Source organism: Bos javanicus, chromosome 20 (assembly GCF_032452875.1).
Source record: "Bos javanicus breed banteng chromosome 20, ARS-OSU_banteng_1.0, whole genome shotgun sequence".
Taxonomy (NCBI): Eukaryota; Metazoa; Chordata; class Mammalia; order Artiodactyla; family Bovidae; genus Bos; species Bos javanicus.
Window position 1 is genome coordinate 41,309,452 of NC_083887.1, and position 15,731 is coordinate 41,325,182.

Sequence of the window (15,731 nt, forward strand, 5' to 3'; positions counted from 1 at the left end):
TTAGAAGTTCAGAAGACTTCTGCTGATCACACTGCATAGGTACTAAACTACCTGGTAAAGCCTTGAAATCTTGCCTCTCTAGACTTCCAGGAAAAATGAGTTCAGTTCAGTTCAGTTCAGTCGCTCAGTCGTGTCTGACTCTTTGCGACCCATGAATCACAGGACGCCAGGCCTCCCTGTCCATCACCAACTCCCGGAGTTCACTCAGACTCATGTCCATCGAGTCAGTGATGCCATCCAGCCATCTCATCCTCTGTCGTCCCCTTCTCCTCCTGCTCCCAATCCCTCCCAGCATCAGAGTCTTTTCCAATGAGTCAACTCTTCGCCTGAGGTGGCCAAAGTACTGGAGTTTCAGCTTTAGCATTATTTCTTCCAAAGAAATCCCAGGGCTGATCTCCTTTAGAATGGACTGTTTGGATCTCCTTGTAGTCCAAGGGACTCTCAAGAGTCTTCTCCAACACCACAGTTTAAAAGTATCAATTCTTTGGTGCTCAGCTTTCTTCACAGTCCAACTCTCACATCCATACATGACCACAGGAAAAACCATAGCCTTGACCAGACAGACCTTTGTTGGCAAAGTAATGTCTCTGCTTTTTAATATTCTGTCTAGGTTGGTCATAACTTTCCTTCCAAGGAGTAAGCGTCTTTTAATTTCATGGCTGCAGTCACCCTCTGCAGTGATTTTGGAGCCCCCAAAAATAAAGTCTGACACTGTTTCCCCATCTATTTCCCATGAAGTGATGGGACCAGATGCCATGATCTTCGTTTTCTGAATGTTGAGCTTTAAGCCAACTTTTTCACTCTCCTCTTTCACTTTCATCAAGAGGCTCTTTAGTTCCTCTTCACTTTCTGCCATAAGGGTGGTGTCATCTGCATATCTGAGGTTATTGATATTTCTCCCGGCAATCTTGATTCCAGCTTGTGCTTCTTCCAGCCCAGCGTTTCTCATAATGTACTCTGCATATAAATTAAGTAAGCAGGGTGATAATATACAGCCTTGACATACTCCTTTTCCTATTTGGAACCAGTCTGTTGTTCCATGTCCAGTTCTAACTGTTGCTTCCTGACCTGCATACAGGTTTCTCAAGAGGCAGATCAGGTGGTCTGGTATTCCCATCTCTTGCAGAATTTTCCACAGTTTATTGTGATCCACACAGTCAAAGGCTTTGGCATAGTCAATAAAGCAGAAATACATGTTTTTCTGGAACTCTCTTGCTTTTTCTATGATCCAACGGATGTTGGCAATCTGATCTCTGGTTCCTCTGCCTTTTCTAAAACCAGCTTGAACATCAGGAAGTTCACGGTTCACATATTGCTGAAGCCTGGCTTGGAGAATTTTGAGCATTACTTTACTAGTGTGTGAGATGAGTGCAATTGTGCAGTACTTTGAGCATTCTTTGGCATTGCCTTTCTTTGGGATTGGAATGAAAACTGACCTTTACCAGTCCCGTGGCCACTGCTGTTTTCCAAATTTGCTGGCATATTGGTGCAGCACTTTTACAGCATCATCTTTGGATTTGAAATAGCTCAACTGGAGTTCCATCACCTCCATTAGCTTTGTTCGTAGTGATGCTTTCTAAGGCCCACTTGACTTCACATTCCAGGATGTCTGGCTCTAGGTGAGTGATCACACCATCGTGATTATCTGGGTCGTGAAGATCTTTTTTGTACAGTTCTGTGTATTCTTGCCACCTTTTCTTAATATCTTCTGCTTCCGTTAAGTCCATACCATTTCTGTCCTTTATTGAGCCTGTCTTTGCATGAAATTTTTCCTTGGTATCTCTAATTTTCTTGAAGAGATCTCTAGTCTTTCCCATTCTGTTGTTTTCCTCTATTTCTTTGCATTGGTCGCTGAGGAAGGCTTTCTTATCTCTCCTGGCTATTCTTTGGAACTCTGCATTCAGATGCTTATATCTTTCCTATTCTTCTTTGCTTTTCACTTCTCTTCTTTTCAGAGCTATTTGTAAGGCCTCGTCAGACAGCCATTTTGCTTTTTTGCATTTCTTTTCTATGGGGATGGTCTTGATACCCGTCTCCTGTACAATGTCAGGAAACTCCGTCCATAGTTCATCAGGCACTCTATCTATCAGATCTACTCCCATAAATCTATTTCTCACTTCCACTGTATAATCATAAGGGGTTTGATTGAGGTCATACCTGAATGGTCTAGTGGTTTTCCCTACTTTCTTCAATTTCAGTCTGAATTTGGCAATAAGGAGTTCATGGTCTGAGCCACAGTCAGCTCCCGGTCTTGTTATTGCTGACTGTATAGAGCTTCTCCATCTTTGGCTGCAAAGAATATAATCAATCTGATTTCAGTGTTGATCATCTGGTGATGTCCATGTGTAGAGTCTTCTCTTGTGTTGCTGGAAGAGAGTGTTTGCTATGACCAGTGCATTCTCTTGGCAAAACTCTATTAGCCTTCACCCTGCTTCATGTATGGATGTGAGAAAAATGAGTAGGCAGTTGGAAAAATTTCAGAATTGTGAACTGTTTGATCCCTTGTTGTGTTGTTGTTCACTCAGTTGTGTCCCACTATTTATGATGCCATGGAGTGCAGTATGTCAGGCTTCCCTGGCATGTCCTTCACTGTCTCCCGAAGCTTGCTCAAACTCATGTCCATTGAGTTGATGATGCCATTTAACCATCTCATCCTCTGTCACCTCATCCTCCTCCTGCCCTCAAACTTTCCCAGCATCAGGATCTTTTCTAATGAGTTGGCTTTTCGCATCAGGTGGCTAAAGTATTCGAGCTTCAGCTTCAGCACCAGTCCTTCCAATGAATATTCAGGGTTGATTTCCTTAAGATTGACTGGTTTGATCTCCTGGCTGTCCAAGGGACTCTCAGGAGTCTTCTTCAGCACTACAGTTCAAAAGCATCAGTCCTTAGGCGCTCAGCCTTCTTTATGGTCCAACTCTCACATCCATACATCACTACTGGAAAAACCATAGCTTTGACTATATGGACCTTTGTTGGTAAAGTGATATTTCTTCTTTTTAATACGCTGTCTAGGTTTGTCGTAACTTTTCTTCTAAGGAGCAAGCACCCTTTAATTTCATGGCTACAGTCACCATCTGCAGTGATTTTGCAGCCCAAGAAAATAAACTGTGTCACTGTTTCCCCATCTATTTGCCATGGGAAGTGATGGGACTGGATGCCATGATCTTTGTTTTCTGTATGCTGAGTTTTAAGCCAGCTTTTTCACTCTCCTCTTTCACCTTCATCAAGAGGCTCTTCAGTTCCTCTTCCCTTTCTGCCATTAGGGTGATGTCATCTGCATATTTGAGGTTATTGATATTTCTCCTGGCAATCTTGATTCCAGCTTGTGCTTCATTCAGCCCAGCATTTCATGTGATGTACTCTACATAGAAGCTAAATAAGTAGGGTGACAATATACAGCCTTGACATACTCCCTTTGCAATTTTGAATCAGTCCATTTTTCCATGTCTGGTTCTAACTGTTGCTTCTTGGCCTGCATACAGGTTTCTCAGAAGGCAGGTAAGGTGGTCTGACATTTCCATCTCTTTAAGAATGTTCCACAATTTGTTTTGATCTGCACAAACTCTTTAGCATACTCAATGAAGCAGAAGTAGATGATTTTCTGGAATTTTCTTGCTTTTTCTATGATCCAACAGATGTTGGCAATTTGATCTCTGATTCCTGTGCCTTTTCTAAATCCAGTTTGTGTATCTGGAAGTTCTCAGTTCATGTACTGTTGAAGCCTAAGTTGGAAGGATTTTGAGCATTACCTTGCTAGCATGTGAAATGAGCACAATTATGTGGTAGTTTGGACATTCTTTGGCATTGCTCTTTTTTGGAATTGGGCTTCCCTGATGGCTCAGGTGGTAAAGAACCTGACCGCAGTGCAAGAGACCAAGGTTCAATCCCTGGGTCAGGAATATCCCCTGGAGAAGGGAATGGCAACCTACTCAGGTAGTCTTGCCTAGAGAATTCCATGGACAGAGGATCCTGGCAGCCTGAAGTCCACAAGGTCACAAAAAGTCAGATACAACTAAGTGACTAACACTTTCACTTTTTTGTTTCTTCTTTGGGATTGGAATGAAAACTGACCTTTTCCAGTCCTATGGCCACTGCTGAGTTTTCCAAATTTGCTGGCATATTGAATGCAGCACTTTCACAGCATTATCTTTTAGGATTTGAAAAAGCTTAGCTGGAATTCCATCACTGTTGCTAACTTTGTTGGTAGTAATGCTTCCTGGTCCACTTGAGTTCAGACTCCAGGATGTCTGGCACTATGTGAGTGACCACACCATCGTGGTTATCTGGATCACTGATATCTTTTTTGTACAATTCTTCTGTGTATTCTTGCCACTTCTTCTTAATCTCTTCTGCTTCTGTTAAGTCCTTACTGTTTCTGTCCTTTATTGTGTCCATCTTTGCATGAAATGTTCCCTAGGTATCTATAATTTTCTTGAACAGACCTCTAGTCTTTCCTATTCTATTGTTTTCCTCTATTTCTTTGCATTGTTCACTTAAGGCTTTCTTATGTCTCCTTGCTATTCCTTGATCCCTTGCTGCTACTGCTAAGTCAGTTCAGTCGTGTCCGACTCTGTGCGACCCCATAGATGGCAGCCCATCAGGCTCCCCTGTCCCTGGGATTCTCCAGGCAAGAACACTGGAGTGGGTTGCCATTTCCTTCTCCAATGCATGAAAGTGAAATGTGAAAGTGAAGTCGCTCAGTTGTGTCTGACCCTCAGCGACCCCATGGACTGCAGCCTTCCAGGCTCCTCCGTCTGTGGGATTTTCCAGGCAAGAGTACTGGAGTGGGGTGCCATTGCCTTCTCCGTTGATCCCTTGAGAGCTCCTTAAACTGTATAATCCTAGAATTTGTGTGACAGACTGTTACATAAAGAAATAAAAATATTTTTATAGTTTATCTAGTCTGTGTATTTCTTTGATGTTTATTTGTTTTCTTACTTGTAATTTTCAATGAAGGTAAGCAAAAATACCTTGTTCTATATTTCTTTAAAATTTTAAATCCTCATCCAAACTTATTGGTTAAAACTATGAGCTTATGTTTTATTATTTCAAAAGTATGTTTATTATTCATCACCAAAGAGCAAACTTTGTTCAAGACATTTTAATTTAAAAATTAAGAAGCCCCTATTACAAAAAGTACATTTTTAAAAAATCCAAAAAAAATTTTCTCAATAATATAGCATCTTGGAACATGCTTGTAGCCAGACCTAATTCAAAGATCCCTACCTTTTGTTAATAACAGATTTATTGGAATATAATCTACGTACCACACAATTCATCCTTTTAAATTCTATAATTCAGTGGTTCTCAGTATCTTCACAGAATTGTGCAACCGCCACTATTAGTTTTAGAACATTCTCATCATCCCCCAAAGAAACTTTGGACCCATTTAACAGTCATTCCCCATGCCCTTCCAGTCTCCCCAGCCCTGGGCAATCACTAATCCACTCTCCATTTCTATATATTTGCTCATTCTAGACGTTTCCTATAAAGAGAAGTGCACAGTATGTGATCTTTTGTAACTGGCTCCTTCAGATAGCATCAAGTCTTCAAAGTTTATCCATGCTGTAGCATGTATCAGCACTTGCTTTTTGTTGCCTAATATTTCATGATGTACTTATACTACATTTTATTTATCCATATCAGTTGATGTATTTGGGTGGTTCCTACTTTTTCCCCCCCTATTATTATGAATAATGGTGCTATGTATATTCACTTACAGGTTTTTGTGGAAAATATGTTTTCATTTATTTTGGGTATATACGTAGACATGGAATTGCTGGGTAATATGGTAACTTGATGTTAAAACCTTTGTCAAAGGGTTTTCCAAAGTGGTGCACTATTTTATCTTATAACTACTACTCGGGTTCCAGTTTTTCCACATTATAATACTTATTAATATAGGTTTTTTTTTTATTATAGCCATTCCAGGGGTATGAAGTGGTATCTCATTACGGTTTTGATTTGCTCTTTCCTGATGATATTGAACATCTTTTCATTTGCTTATTGGCTATTCTTTTATCTACTTTGGAAAGTATATACCTATACTTTGCCTATTTTTTTCAATCAGGTCATGTAGCTTATTATTTGGCATAAACGTTAGCAACCAAGGCCATGGTCCTGTTAAACATCTCCCTCCCCAGCCCTCACATTCCATCCCAACCCTGCTATAAAAACATAACAGAACACAACAAAATACCACAGTTCAGTCTGAGATGGGAACAAAAAGTAGCTCCAACAAAAACAAGATGGAAACACAAGACACAACATCTTCGAACTGTTATACAAAAGCTGCCATGGCCCACAGGGCAGGGGGTCAAAAGGAGACCTCAGACCTAGGCCATTCAGAGGTTCAGGACAGCTGTCCCTTCTGGCTACATCTTCTGGGCTCTGCTGCAGGAGCAGGAAGAGGAGGCTGCTGAGGGGCTGGGCAGGACCCCTCCTCCCACTCTGAAGTTCAGGTCACTGACTGGAGTGCTTTTGGTTGGGGGAGATGTCGCAGGCTCCTTCCAGAGAGAGGGACACAGGGAGACACCAGGGGCCCCAACAGCTGCCCCTCCCCCGCTCCATGCCCACGGTGAGAAAGTTAGCTGAGCCCCTCCCCAGAAAGAGTTCATGGCCTTCAGGAAGCCAGCACGCTTGTATTCACATGGCATAAAGCCTCAAGTTGACCGTGGTCACCAGAAAGCTGACTGCGAGGACCCATCGCACAAGCGGCGCCTGGGAGATGCCGCTGCGCTGGGGCTTCCTCCTGGTCCGCCGTGGTGAGAGTGGAGTCTTGAGCCTTGCTGCCTGTTTGCCTGCGAAGCTCTGGTGTCCGCATATGGTCCTAGTCCTTGGCGTTGTGGGGTCAGCAGCCCCTGCAACCCCTTAAACAGCTGCATGTTGTGTAGGAAAGCAGTCTTGGCCTCGTGCAGGACCCACTGCCCCACCTCGGGGGTCCCCTCGAGAGTGTTTATGCGGGAGCCGTACAACTAGCTGCTTGAACTCGGTGGCGCTGGTGATATTGGGGAAAGTGAAGAAGGCCAGGCCCTGCGGAGCTGGGCAGGCCTAGGGCCTTCTGAGCGATCTTTTTGAGGACGTGGCACTCTGGACGGGTCGCCCAGGTAGCGGGTGTAGGCGTGGGCCACCAGCAGCTTGAGCTCTTGGAGTCTCGGCACCGAGTGCGAGGTGGCCTGCGCATACGGGATGCCCTCTTGCCCGCGGGCCCGTACTGGAAGGCCACTTCCTGTTCCAGGGCGGCCCTGCGGTGCAGCTTTCCGGGGAGCTGAGGCGGGGCGTAGACCGGGTTTTCCTGGTTGTGTTCCATCTCCTCCTCCAGCGCCAAGGAGACGTGATGCAGAGACGCCATCACCAGCTTATAGCCTTCAGAGGTTACCCTCTCCCTTCTGATAGCTCTTCAAGAGCTCTGCATTCTCCTCCTGGGTGTGCACCTCCGTGGTGGCCTCCTTCATGTGTGTGGGTGCTAAGTCTCTTCAGTCGTGTCCAACTCTTTGCCACTCTGTGACCTGTAGCCCGCCAGACTCCTCTGCTCATGGGATTCTCCAGGCAAGAATACCAGAGTGTGTTGCTTGTGCCTTCCTCCAGGGGATCTTCCCCAACCAGCGATGAACCCCATGTCTCTTAAGTCTCTTGCGTTGGCAGGTGGGTTTTTTTACCACTAGATCCACCTTCAGGGCCTCTGACAAATCCTGGGGTATGCTGTTGGCCTGCGGGTGCTCCTTCTTGGGGCTGCACTTGTTCCGGCTCTGGACTGGCTTCGAGGACTCTGGCTCTAGCCGCTCAGACGGAGGAGGCAGCAGGGCGACTGTCTATTCTGCCTATTTTAAATTGGATTACTTGTGATTTTATTATTGAGTTGTAAGAGTTCTTTATATATTCTAGTTATAAGCTCTTTATCAAGTATATGATTTATAAAATTTTTTTCCCATTACACCAGTTGACTTTTAATTTTTTTTGATGGTGTCCTTTGAAGCACATTTTCTTAATGGTATTCTTTTAATAATGTTCAATTTATCTCTTTTTTGTTTTCTAGTTTGGGTTTTTGGTTATATCTAAGAAACCATTACCCAATACAACAGCATGAAGCCAATTTTCATCTAAACATTTTATATTTTTAGCTATACATTTAGGCCTTTGATCCATCTTAAGTTAATTTTTGTATATGGTGTAAGGTAGGGTTTCCACTTTATTTATTGGTATGTGGATAAACAGTTGTTTCTGTACCATTTGTTTTGAAAAGACTATTCTTTCCCATTGAATTGTCTTGGCAGCCTTATTAAAAATCGACTGACCACAAATGTGAGAGTGTATTCCTATTAACTTTTGTGAGAGTGTATTTCTAGTGTATGTGTGGTCTTATACTTATTTTAATTTTTTATTGAAGTACAGTTGATTTACAATGTTGTGTGTATGTGTGGTCTTAAAGTCTATTTTGCCTGATGGTTGCTGTTTTCATGATATATAGTTTACCACTCTGTTTTTCCCAACCTACCTGCATCTGTGGCATAACAAATTACAAGTTCAGTGTCTTAAAACACGGAGAAGGCAATGGCACCCCACTCCAGTACTCTTGGCTGGAAAATCCCATGGGCGGAGGAGCCTGGTAGGCTGCAGTCCATGGGGTCGCAAAGAGTCAGATACGACTGAGGGACTTCACTTTCACTTTTCACTTTCATGCATTGGAGAAGCCAATGGCACCCCACTCCAGTGTTCTTGCCTGGAGAATCCCAGGGACGGCGGAGCCTGGTGGGCTGCTGTCTATGGGGTCGCACAGAGTCGGACACGACTGAAGCGACTTAGCAGCAGCAGCAGAAGCAGTCTTAAAACAACACACATTTATTATTTCAGAGTTTCTATCGGTCAGGAATTTGGCATAGCTTAACTGGATTTTTTGCTCAGAGTCTCACTTGATCAAAGTGTTGGCTGGGGTATATTCTCACCTGGAACTTGGAGTCCTCTTCCAAGCTCATTCATACTGTTGGCATAATTTAGTTGCTTTAGTTCTAAGATTGAGACCATCAGCTCTTAGAGATTACCCCTCTCCATGGCAGTTCACAACGCAGCTGTTTCAAGAGAATGTCTCAGCTGACTCAAGTCTCTCTAATTAAAGAAGAGATGGCTTCACTTTCAAGAGAAAGTGATGATGTCACCTGATTATGCAGACCCACCCAGGATAATCTCTTTTGATTAACTCAGTGTGAATTTATTAAGGACCTTAATTACACCTGCACCATCCCCTCCCTTTTGCCATATTCTAGTGGTTAGAATGGGGCTTCCCTGGTGGCTCAGATGGTAAAGAATCCACCTGCAATGCAGGAGACCTGGGTTTGATCCCTGGGTTGGGACCCTGGAGAAGGGAAAGGCTACCCACTCCAGTATTCTTGTCTGGAGAATCCCATGGACAGAGGGGCCTGGTGGGCTACAGTCTATAGGGTTGCAAAGAGTCAGACACAACGGAGTGACTTTTACACACACACACAGTGGTTAGAAGTAATTTACAAAATCTGCTCCCACTGAAGGAGAGGGGATCACACATACATGTAGATAGTAGGGCTGCAAGAATTATAAGGGCTATGTTACAATTATGCCTTTGATAGATGGGAGCATGGGAAGGAGCACAAATTCTCTATGTATGTTCCTTTTATCCATTTTTATTTTTGAAGTATGTGAATTTATTATCACTTACTCAAAAATAAAATTTTAGGAGACTCCTCTGGTGGTCCAGTGGTTAAGGATCTGCTTTGCAACGGAAGGGGATGCAGGTTCAATCCCTTGTTGGGGAACTAAGATCCCACATGTCGAGGAGCAACTAAACCCAAGCACCTCAATTACTGAGCCCACCTGCCTCAACTAGAGAGTCCATGTGCCACAGCAAAGCATTCTGTGTGACACAACGAAGATCCCATGTAAATAAGTAAATATTTTAAAAAATTTTTGTATCTTTGAAACTTTGCATATGTGTTTTTGGACCTGCTTGTCTCTTATGAAAAGACCACTTCCTGTACTGTAAAATCATTGCATCATTCTGAGGTTTTGGTTAAGAACATGGACTCTGGAGGCAGGCTGTGGATTTTGGGTAAGATACTTTATCTCTTTGTGCCTTTTCTGTAAAATAAGGCTAATTATAGCACATAGGATGTTGTGAGAACTGGGTTAACATATTAGTATCACCCAGATACTGCTGCTTGATAACACAAAATCTTAGTCACAATAATGAGCATTTATTTCACCAAGCAGCAGGCTTGCAATTTGCCAGATGTGCTTGGTTGGGCTGATTACTTAACGTCCCCAAGCTTCAGTTTCTTTGCAAAAAAGATGGGTTTGTTACTCTGGAATTCCCAGAAGGCAGGACCCAAGACAAAGGCTTTTGTGCTACTATTTTGTTACGGAGTCCATCTCCCAGGAATGGGGCGCACAGGACAGACGGATTGAGGCTTAAAGTGGGAGAGCCATATGTAGAATGTGTTGTTGAGCTTGCTGTAGCTTAGTATCACTGAGAAGTTGTATAAACGATCTAAAAACAATCCATTAGGGAAGAGACAGAGAAGGCAATGGCACCCCACTCCAGTACTCTTGCCTGGAGAATCCCATGGACAGAGGAACCTGGTGGGCTGCTGTCTATGGGGTCGCATAGAGTCGGACACGACTGAGTGACTTCACTTTCACTTTTCATGCATTGGAGAAGGAAATGGCAACCCACTCCAGTGTTCTTGCCTGGAGAATCCCAGGGAGGGTGGAGCCTGGTGGGCTGCCGTCTACGGGGTCACACAGAGTCGGACACGACTGAAGCACCTTAGCAGTAGCAGTAGCAGGGAAGAGAAAGGACAGCATTCATCCACCAGCTTGAACTGCTAACTCCTGAACATTTGGAGGTGACCCACATGGACATGAGGTATGGGACCAACAAGCTGCACTGCAGGAAGCAGTTGAAGTCCACACCTAACAGCTGCTAAGTCGCTTCAGTCGTGTCTAACTCTGTGTGACCCCATAGACAGCAGCCCACCAGGCACCGCTGTCCCTGGGATTCTCCAGGCAAGAACACCTGAGTGGGTTGCCATTTCCTCCTCCAATGCATGAAAGTGAAAAGTGAAAGTGAAGTTGCTCAATCGTGTCCGACTCTAGCGACCCCATGGACTGCAGCCTACCAGGCTCCTCCATCCATGGGATTTTCCAGGCAAGAGTACTGGAGTGGGGTGCCATTGTCTTCTCCTCGGGAAAGTATGCCTGGCACATTTCCAGCAGTCAATAAATAAATGGTCCTTGTTATTAGGAATATATATTTTGGTTCCCAAATACAATTTATTCTTCTCTTCCTTCCTTCCTTTGTTTTTTCTTTCTTTCCTTTCCTCCCTTTTTCTTTGTATAGAGACAAGGTGATTTTGAAGTCTACTTTGTAGAAAATAAGTAAGGAAAAAATGCTAGGAAAACTCTTAAAGAAAAAAGAGCAATGAAGTTACGTAAAGTCTGAACAATTTCAAAAGTATGATACTGTTGCAGGAATAGACAATGAGCATATATTTTTGTGGACAAAATGTAGCTATTCACTGTATTTATTATAGTATTGTTTCCAATAGCAAAGGACTGGAAACAGCCTAAATGTCCATCAATAGGGGTGTGACCAAAAAAATTATGGTATGTCTATACAATAGAATATGAAGCAACTGAAAGTAATCACAAACAAGCTCTTAAGTACTGATATATTTGTGTATATATGCCCGAGAATTTTAGTACCTGTGTGTGTGTAAGTCGCTCAGTTGTTTCTAACTCTTTGAGACCCCACAGACTGTAGTCCACCAGGCTCCTCTGTCCATGGAATTCTCCAGCAAGAATATTGGAGTGGGCTGCCATTCCCTTCTCCAGGGAATCTTCCCAAACGGAGGACTCAAACTTGGATCTCCTGCATTGCAGGCAGATTCTTTACCATCTGAGCCACCAGGGAAGTTCTTAGTACCTATACTGCATAACAAATTATTCCAAACTTAGTATCTGAAAACAACAAATATTTATTATTTCACTGTTTTTGAAGCCATTTCAGGAATGGCTTAGCCTGGTGGTAGAGGTTCAGAATCTTTAATGAGGTTGTAATTAACACATTTGTCTTCCCTGATGGCTCAGCGGTAAAGAATCTGCCTGTAATGCAGGAGCTACAGGAGACTTGGGTTCAATCCCTGGGTAGGAAAGATACCCTGGAGAAAGGAATGGCAACCCACTCCAGTATTCTTGTCTGGAGAATCCCTGGCGGGCTATAGTCCATAGTGTCACAGAGTCAGACACTACTGAAGTGATTTAGCACACATTCAGGGGATTCACTTCCAAGATGACTCACTCACACGGCTGTTGGGCAGGAGGCCTCAGTTCCTTTGCAACTAGGCCTCTTCATAAGGCTGCTTTAATGTCTTCATGACAGGGCAGCTGGCCTCCCTCAGATCTGAGAGAGAGGAAAGGAGAACAAGGGAGAAGTTGCAAACACTATTGTCCTAATCTGAGAAGTCACACAAAGTCCTGCCTGCCACATTCAATTCCTTTGAAGAGAGTCACAAAGTCTGGCCCACACTCAAGGGGAGGGGAATTAGGTTTCCCCTAATCTGCTAAGGTATTTGAAAATCACCAAGGGAAGAGGGGAACAACTGGGTGAACAGGATCAGGGCTAGAATGAAGATTTTCACTGTATCTATCTTCATACTCTTTAAACTATATATTTGACTATATTAATCAACTAATTATATTTCTTTTGAAAAGCAACATTTTAAACTATTTGTGAAAGAACTGGGGGGCGGGGAGTGGGGGGAAGAGGGAAAAAACAGTTGAACAGGATGCCAATGAAAGAAATTGGTTGAACTGAAATCGACCTTTGCTCAAACAGATAGGAAAAAGGAAGGGAACATTGTGCTCATCCTGCCCTCTTCTCCCCACCCCAGATTTAGCTTCCCATTTTCCGAGGCAGGGGGTGGTGGTGGTGGTGAAGGCCAGCATGAGTTCTCGATAATGGGTTTGTGGAAGGAAAATAACTCTGTAGCCAAAATGTTCCATGCTACGGTTTTATCGTGGGCGTTTCTCTCTTATTACAGCTTCAGTCCAGTTACATTCCTCCTATCTAAATCATTGTGAAGCCACAGCCTGTGGTCACTCCTGACTTTAAATAATGTCGGATGGCATACAATGCCATTTCTGGATACTGTTTTATGTGTAAGTTCCACTCTCCTGGCCTTCCAACGCCCTCCCCTCAGGTTTGACATCTATTCTTTAACAGAACGTGCACAGTCAAGCACGCCAAGAGAATTTAACCTAGTAATTAAATTGAAAGATTTAATGTGTGCAAAGACGTGGCATGAAACGCAACAGGTTTATTGTCTCTATAAAAAGCTCGTTAAGGTTGACTGTACTGACCTGTGCAGTGCTAACTGTACTCACTGCGCCCGGATAGGCAGGAGGGACAAAGTTTTACAAACCAAACTATTCAATTTGTTCTAACCTCTCTCTTCGTACCGTAATACACCCAGAAAAGCTAAAAGTCCGTTTTCAGGCTATGTAAACGCAGCTGCTCCTGAAGGGTCTGGGAATGTAGGCAGAGAGAGCGTTCTCTTCACGCTCCGTCGGCGGTGAGCAAAGTCCTTCCAGTGTTTCACCGGGACACCGGACTCCAAGCCCAGCCCCGCCCGAGGCCTACTCCGAGGATAGTGGTGTCTCGGGTGCTGTGGGCGCAGCTCCAGACGGATCATGGTTCGCCATCGCAAGGCCAAGGCTGCCCCGATTCGTTGAGGCCTTTCCAATGTCTACTTTCAGCCCCGGCTCCTTAGGGGACACAGGGGAAGGCGGACGGAGGAAGGACACGTCACGGGAAGAGGGGCGCGGGCCAGGCGCTGAAGGGACTCTAAGGAAACGGCGAGGGCCGGGGGAGTTCCAGGGGCCAGGGACGGGGGTCCTAGACCGCAGACCCTTGCCCCCGCCCACTCCCCGGCGCCCGGGTCCCTGCCCGCCGCTTCCGGCGCCCTCCGGGCCCGCCCCGCGCAGCCCGTGCCACATCCTCCAGTGACGTCAGCCGGCGCCGCCATATTGGGAAGGCGCCGCCGCCGCCGCTTCTTCCTCAGCCGCGTCCTGCTTTACCGCCTCCCTCACGGCCGCGGCCACAGAAAGTATAGAGCCCCTCGTCCGCCCCACCGACGCCGGGCCCACCCGCTCCCCCTCCGCCCGTCTCCTCATGACTGCATCCAGCCTCGCTGCCGACGGACGTCTCCCCAGTGCCCGGTCCTAACACGGAAGCGCGGGTCGGGGGCCGCGGAGGGAGGAAGAGGGAGACCCGGCAGGTCCTGCGTCCCTCTCGGCCCGGCGCGGCGGAGCCATGACCTCGCTGACCCAGCGCAGCTCCGGGCTGGTGCAGCGGCGTACCGAGGCCTCCCGCAACGCCGCCGACAAGGAGCGGGCGGCGGGCGGCGGCGGCGGCAACGACGAGGACGACGCGCAGAGCCGTCGCGACGAGCAGGACGACGACGACAAGGGCGACTCCAAGGAAACGCGGCTGACCCTGATGGAGGAAGTGCTCCTGCTGGGCCTCAAGGACCGAGAGGTGCGGGCGCGGCGGGCAGGGCGGGGGCGGCCGGTGCAGGGTCCGGGCGCCAGGCGGGAGCCCGGCTACTGGCTCCGCGCGCCTGCTCTCCGAGCTCCGCGCGCAGGAGCTCCCAGCTCACCCTCTCACACTGATTGTTTGGATTTCCCTTTCTGGTTTCTCAATCACTCCTTTCATTTTGACTCCACGGCGGTCTCTTGCGTTCTCGCTTTTTTCCTCGCCTGTTTAACCCGGGTAAACCTTGGTACAATTCCCACGGAGTGCAGGTTAGCGTGAAACACTTGGAACCACCAGCGCCCTGAACCCATAGGTTCTGCAGGTTTTAGGACCTGGGAGAGGTCCACTGACATGCTTTCTGAGGACTGACAAGAAAGAACAACAACTTAAAGTATATTGTTTGGAAATTTTGAAAAATTTCCGTGAAATGGTAATGGAAGCAAAAGTTTTATTTTTATTGTTAAAGTCCAACAAAATTTTCAAGAAACCTCCTGCAAATTGTCTTTCTAGGTAAACATGCTTTGGGTGAGAGATTATTTTTATAATTTTATCATTTCGTCAGTTTTACTGTTCTCAAAAAAAAGTCTTGCAGTCTCAAAGAAGGAGGGACTTCTTCGTGGGGGTGCTTGAAATGCTAGGTTTGTGACTTGATGAAAGGCCTCAGCGTCTCGATAGATAACGTGTGTTCTCACTTTGAAACAATTATTTTCACGCTTATACCTTGTGAAAATATTCACACATAGAGGAGTTGGGAAAAATGCTACGGTGGACACCTATATACTCACCTGGGTTCTATAATTAACATTTTGCTGTATTTGCTTTATCATGTGTGTATCTGCAAAGCTGATTATTTTTAGAGACCTGCCGAGGGTCAGACGAGTGGATATTGTATAAATCATGTATGGTGAAGGGTCCCAGAAGCTTGTTATATATGGAAACTACAGACAGCACATTTTGAGAGTCAGATCCAAAAATATCTAAGTTTTTTTGTTTTTCAGTAGTTTTCCCAATTCACAGAGATGGGCAAAAAAAAAAAAAAAAAATCATGTTAAGGCAACTTTGTCATCTTTCTCCAAAACTTATCAGATATAGGTGAGTTTTATATGGATTGTTTGTGGACTCCTGATATTTAGTAATCTAATGAGTTAAAGTTTACCTTGATGGAAAT

The 15,731-nt window shown here is 45.2% G+C and overlaps 1 protein-coding gene and 1 pseudogene across 1 annotated transcript in view; one reads left to right on the plus strand and one right to left on the minus strand.

Moving 5' to 3' along the window:
• Positions 1-4,825: 4,825 nt before the first annotated feature.
• LOC133233714 (heme oxygenase 1-like) lies at positions 4,826-13,281 on the minus strand (annotated as a pseudogene).
• Positions 13,282-14,029: 748 nt separating this feature from the next.
• GOLPH3 (golgi phosphoprotein 3) overlaps positions 14,030-15,731 on the plus strand; it is a 51,922-nt gene continuing 50,220 nt past the window's right edge. The window contains exon 1 of the mRNA XM_061393804.1: positions 14,030-14,566. Coding sequence (XP_061249788.1) covers positions 14,342-14,566 — 225 coding nt within the window. The 5' untranslated portion in view covers positions 14,030-14,341. The remainder of the gene's footprint in view (positions 14,567-15,731) is intronic.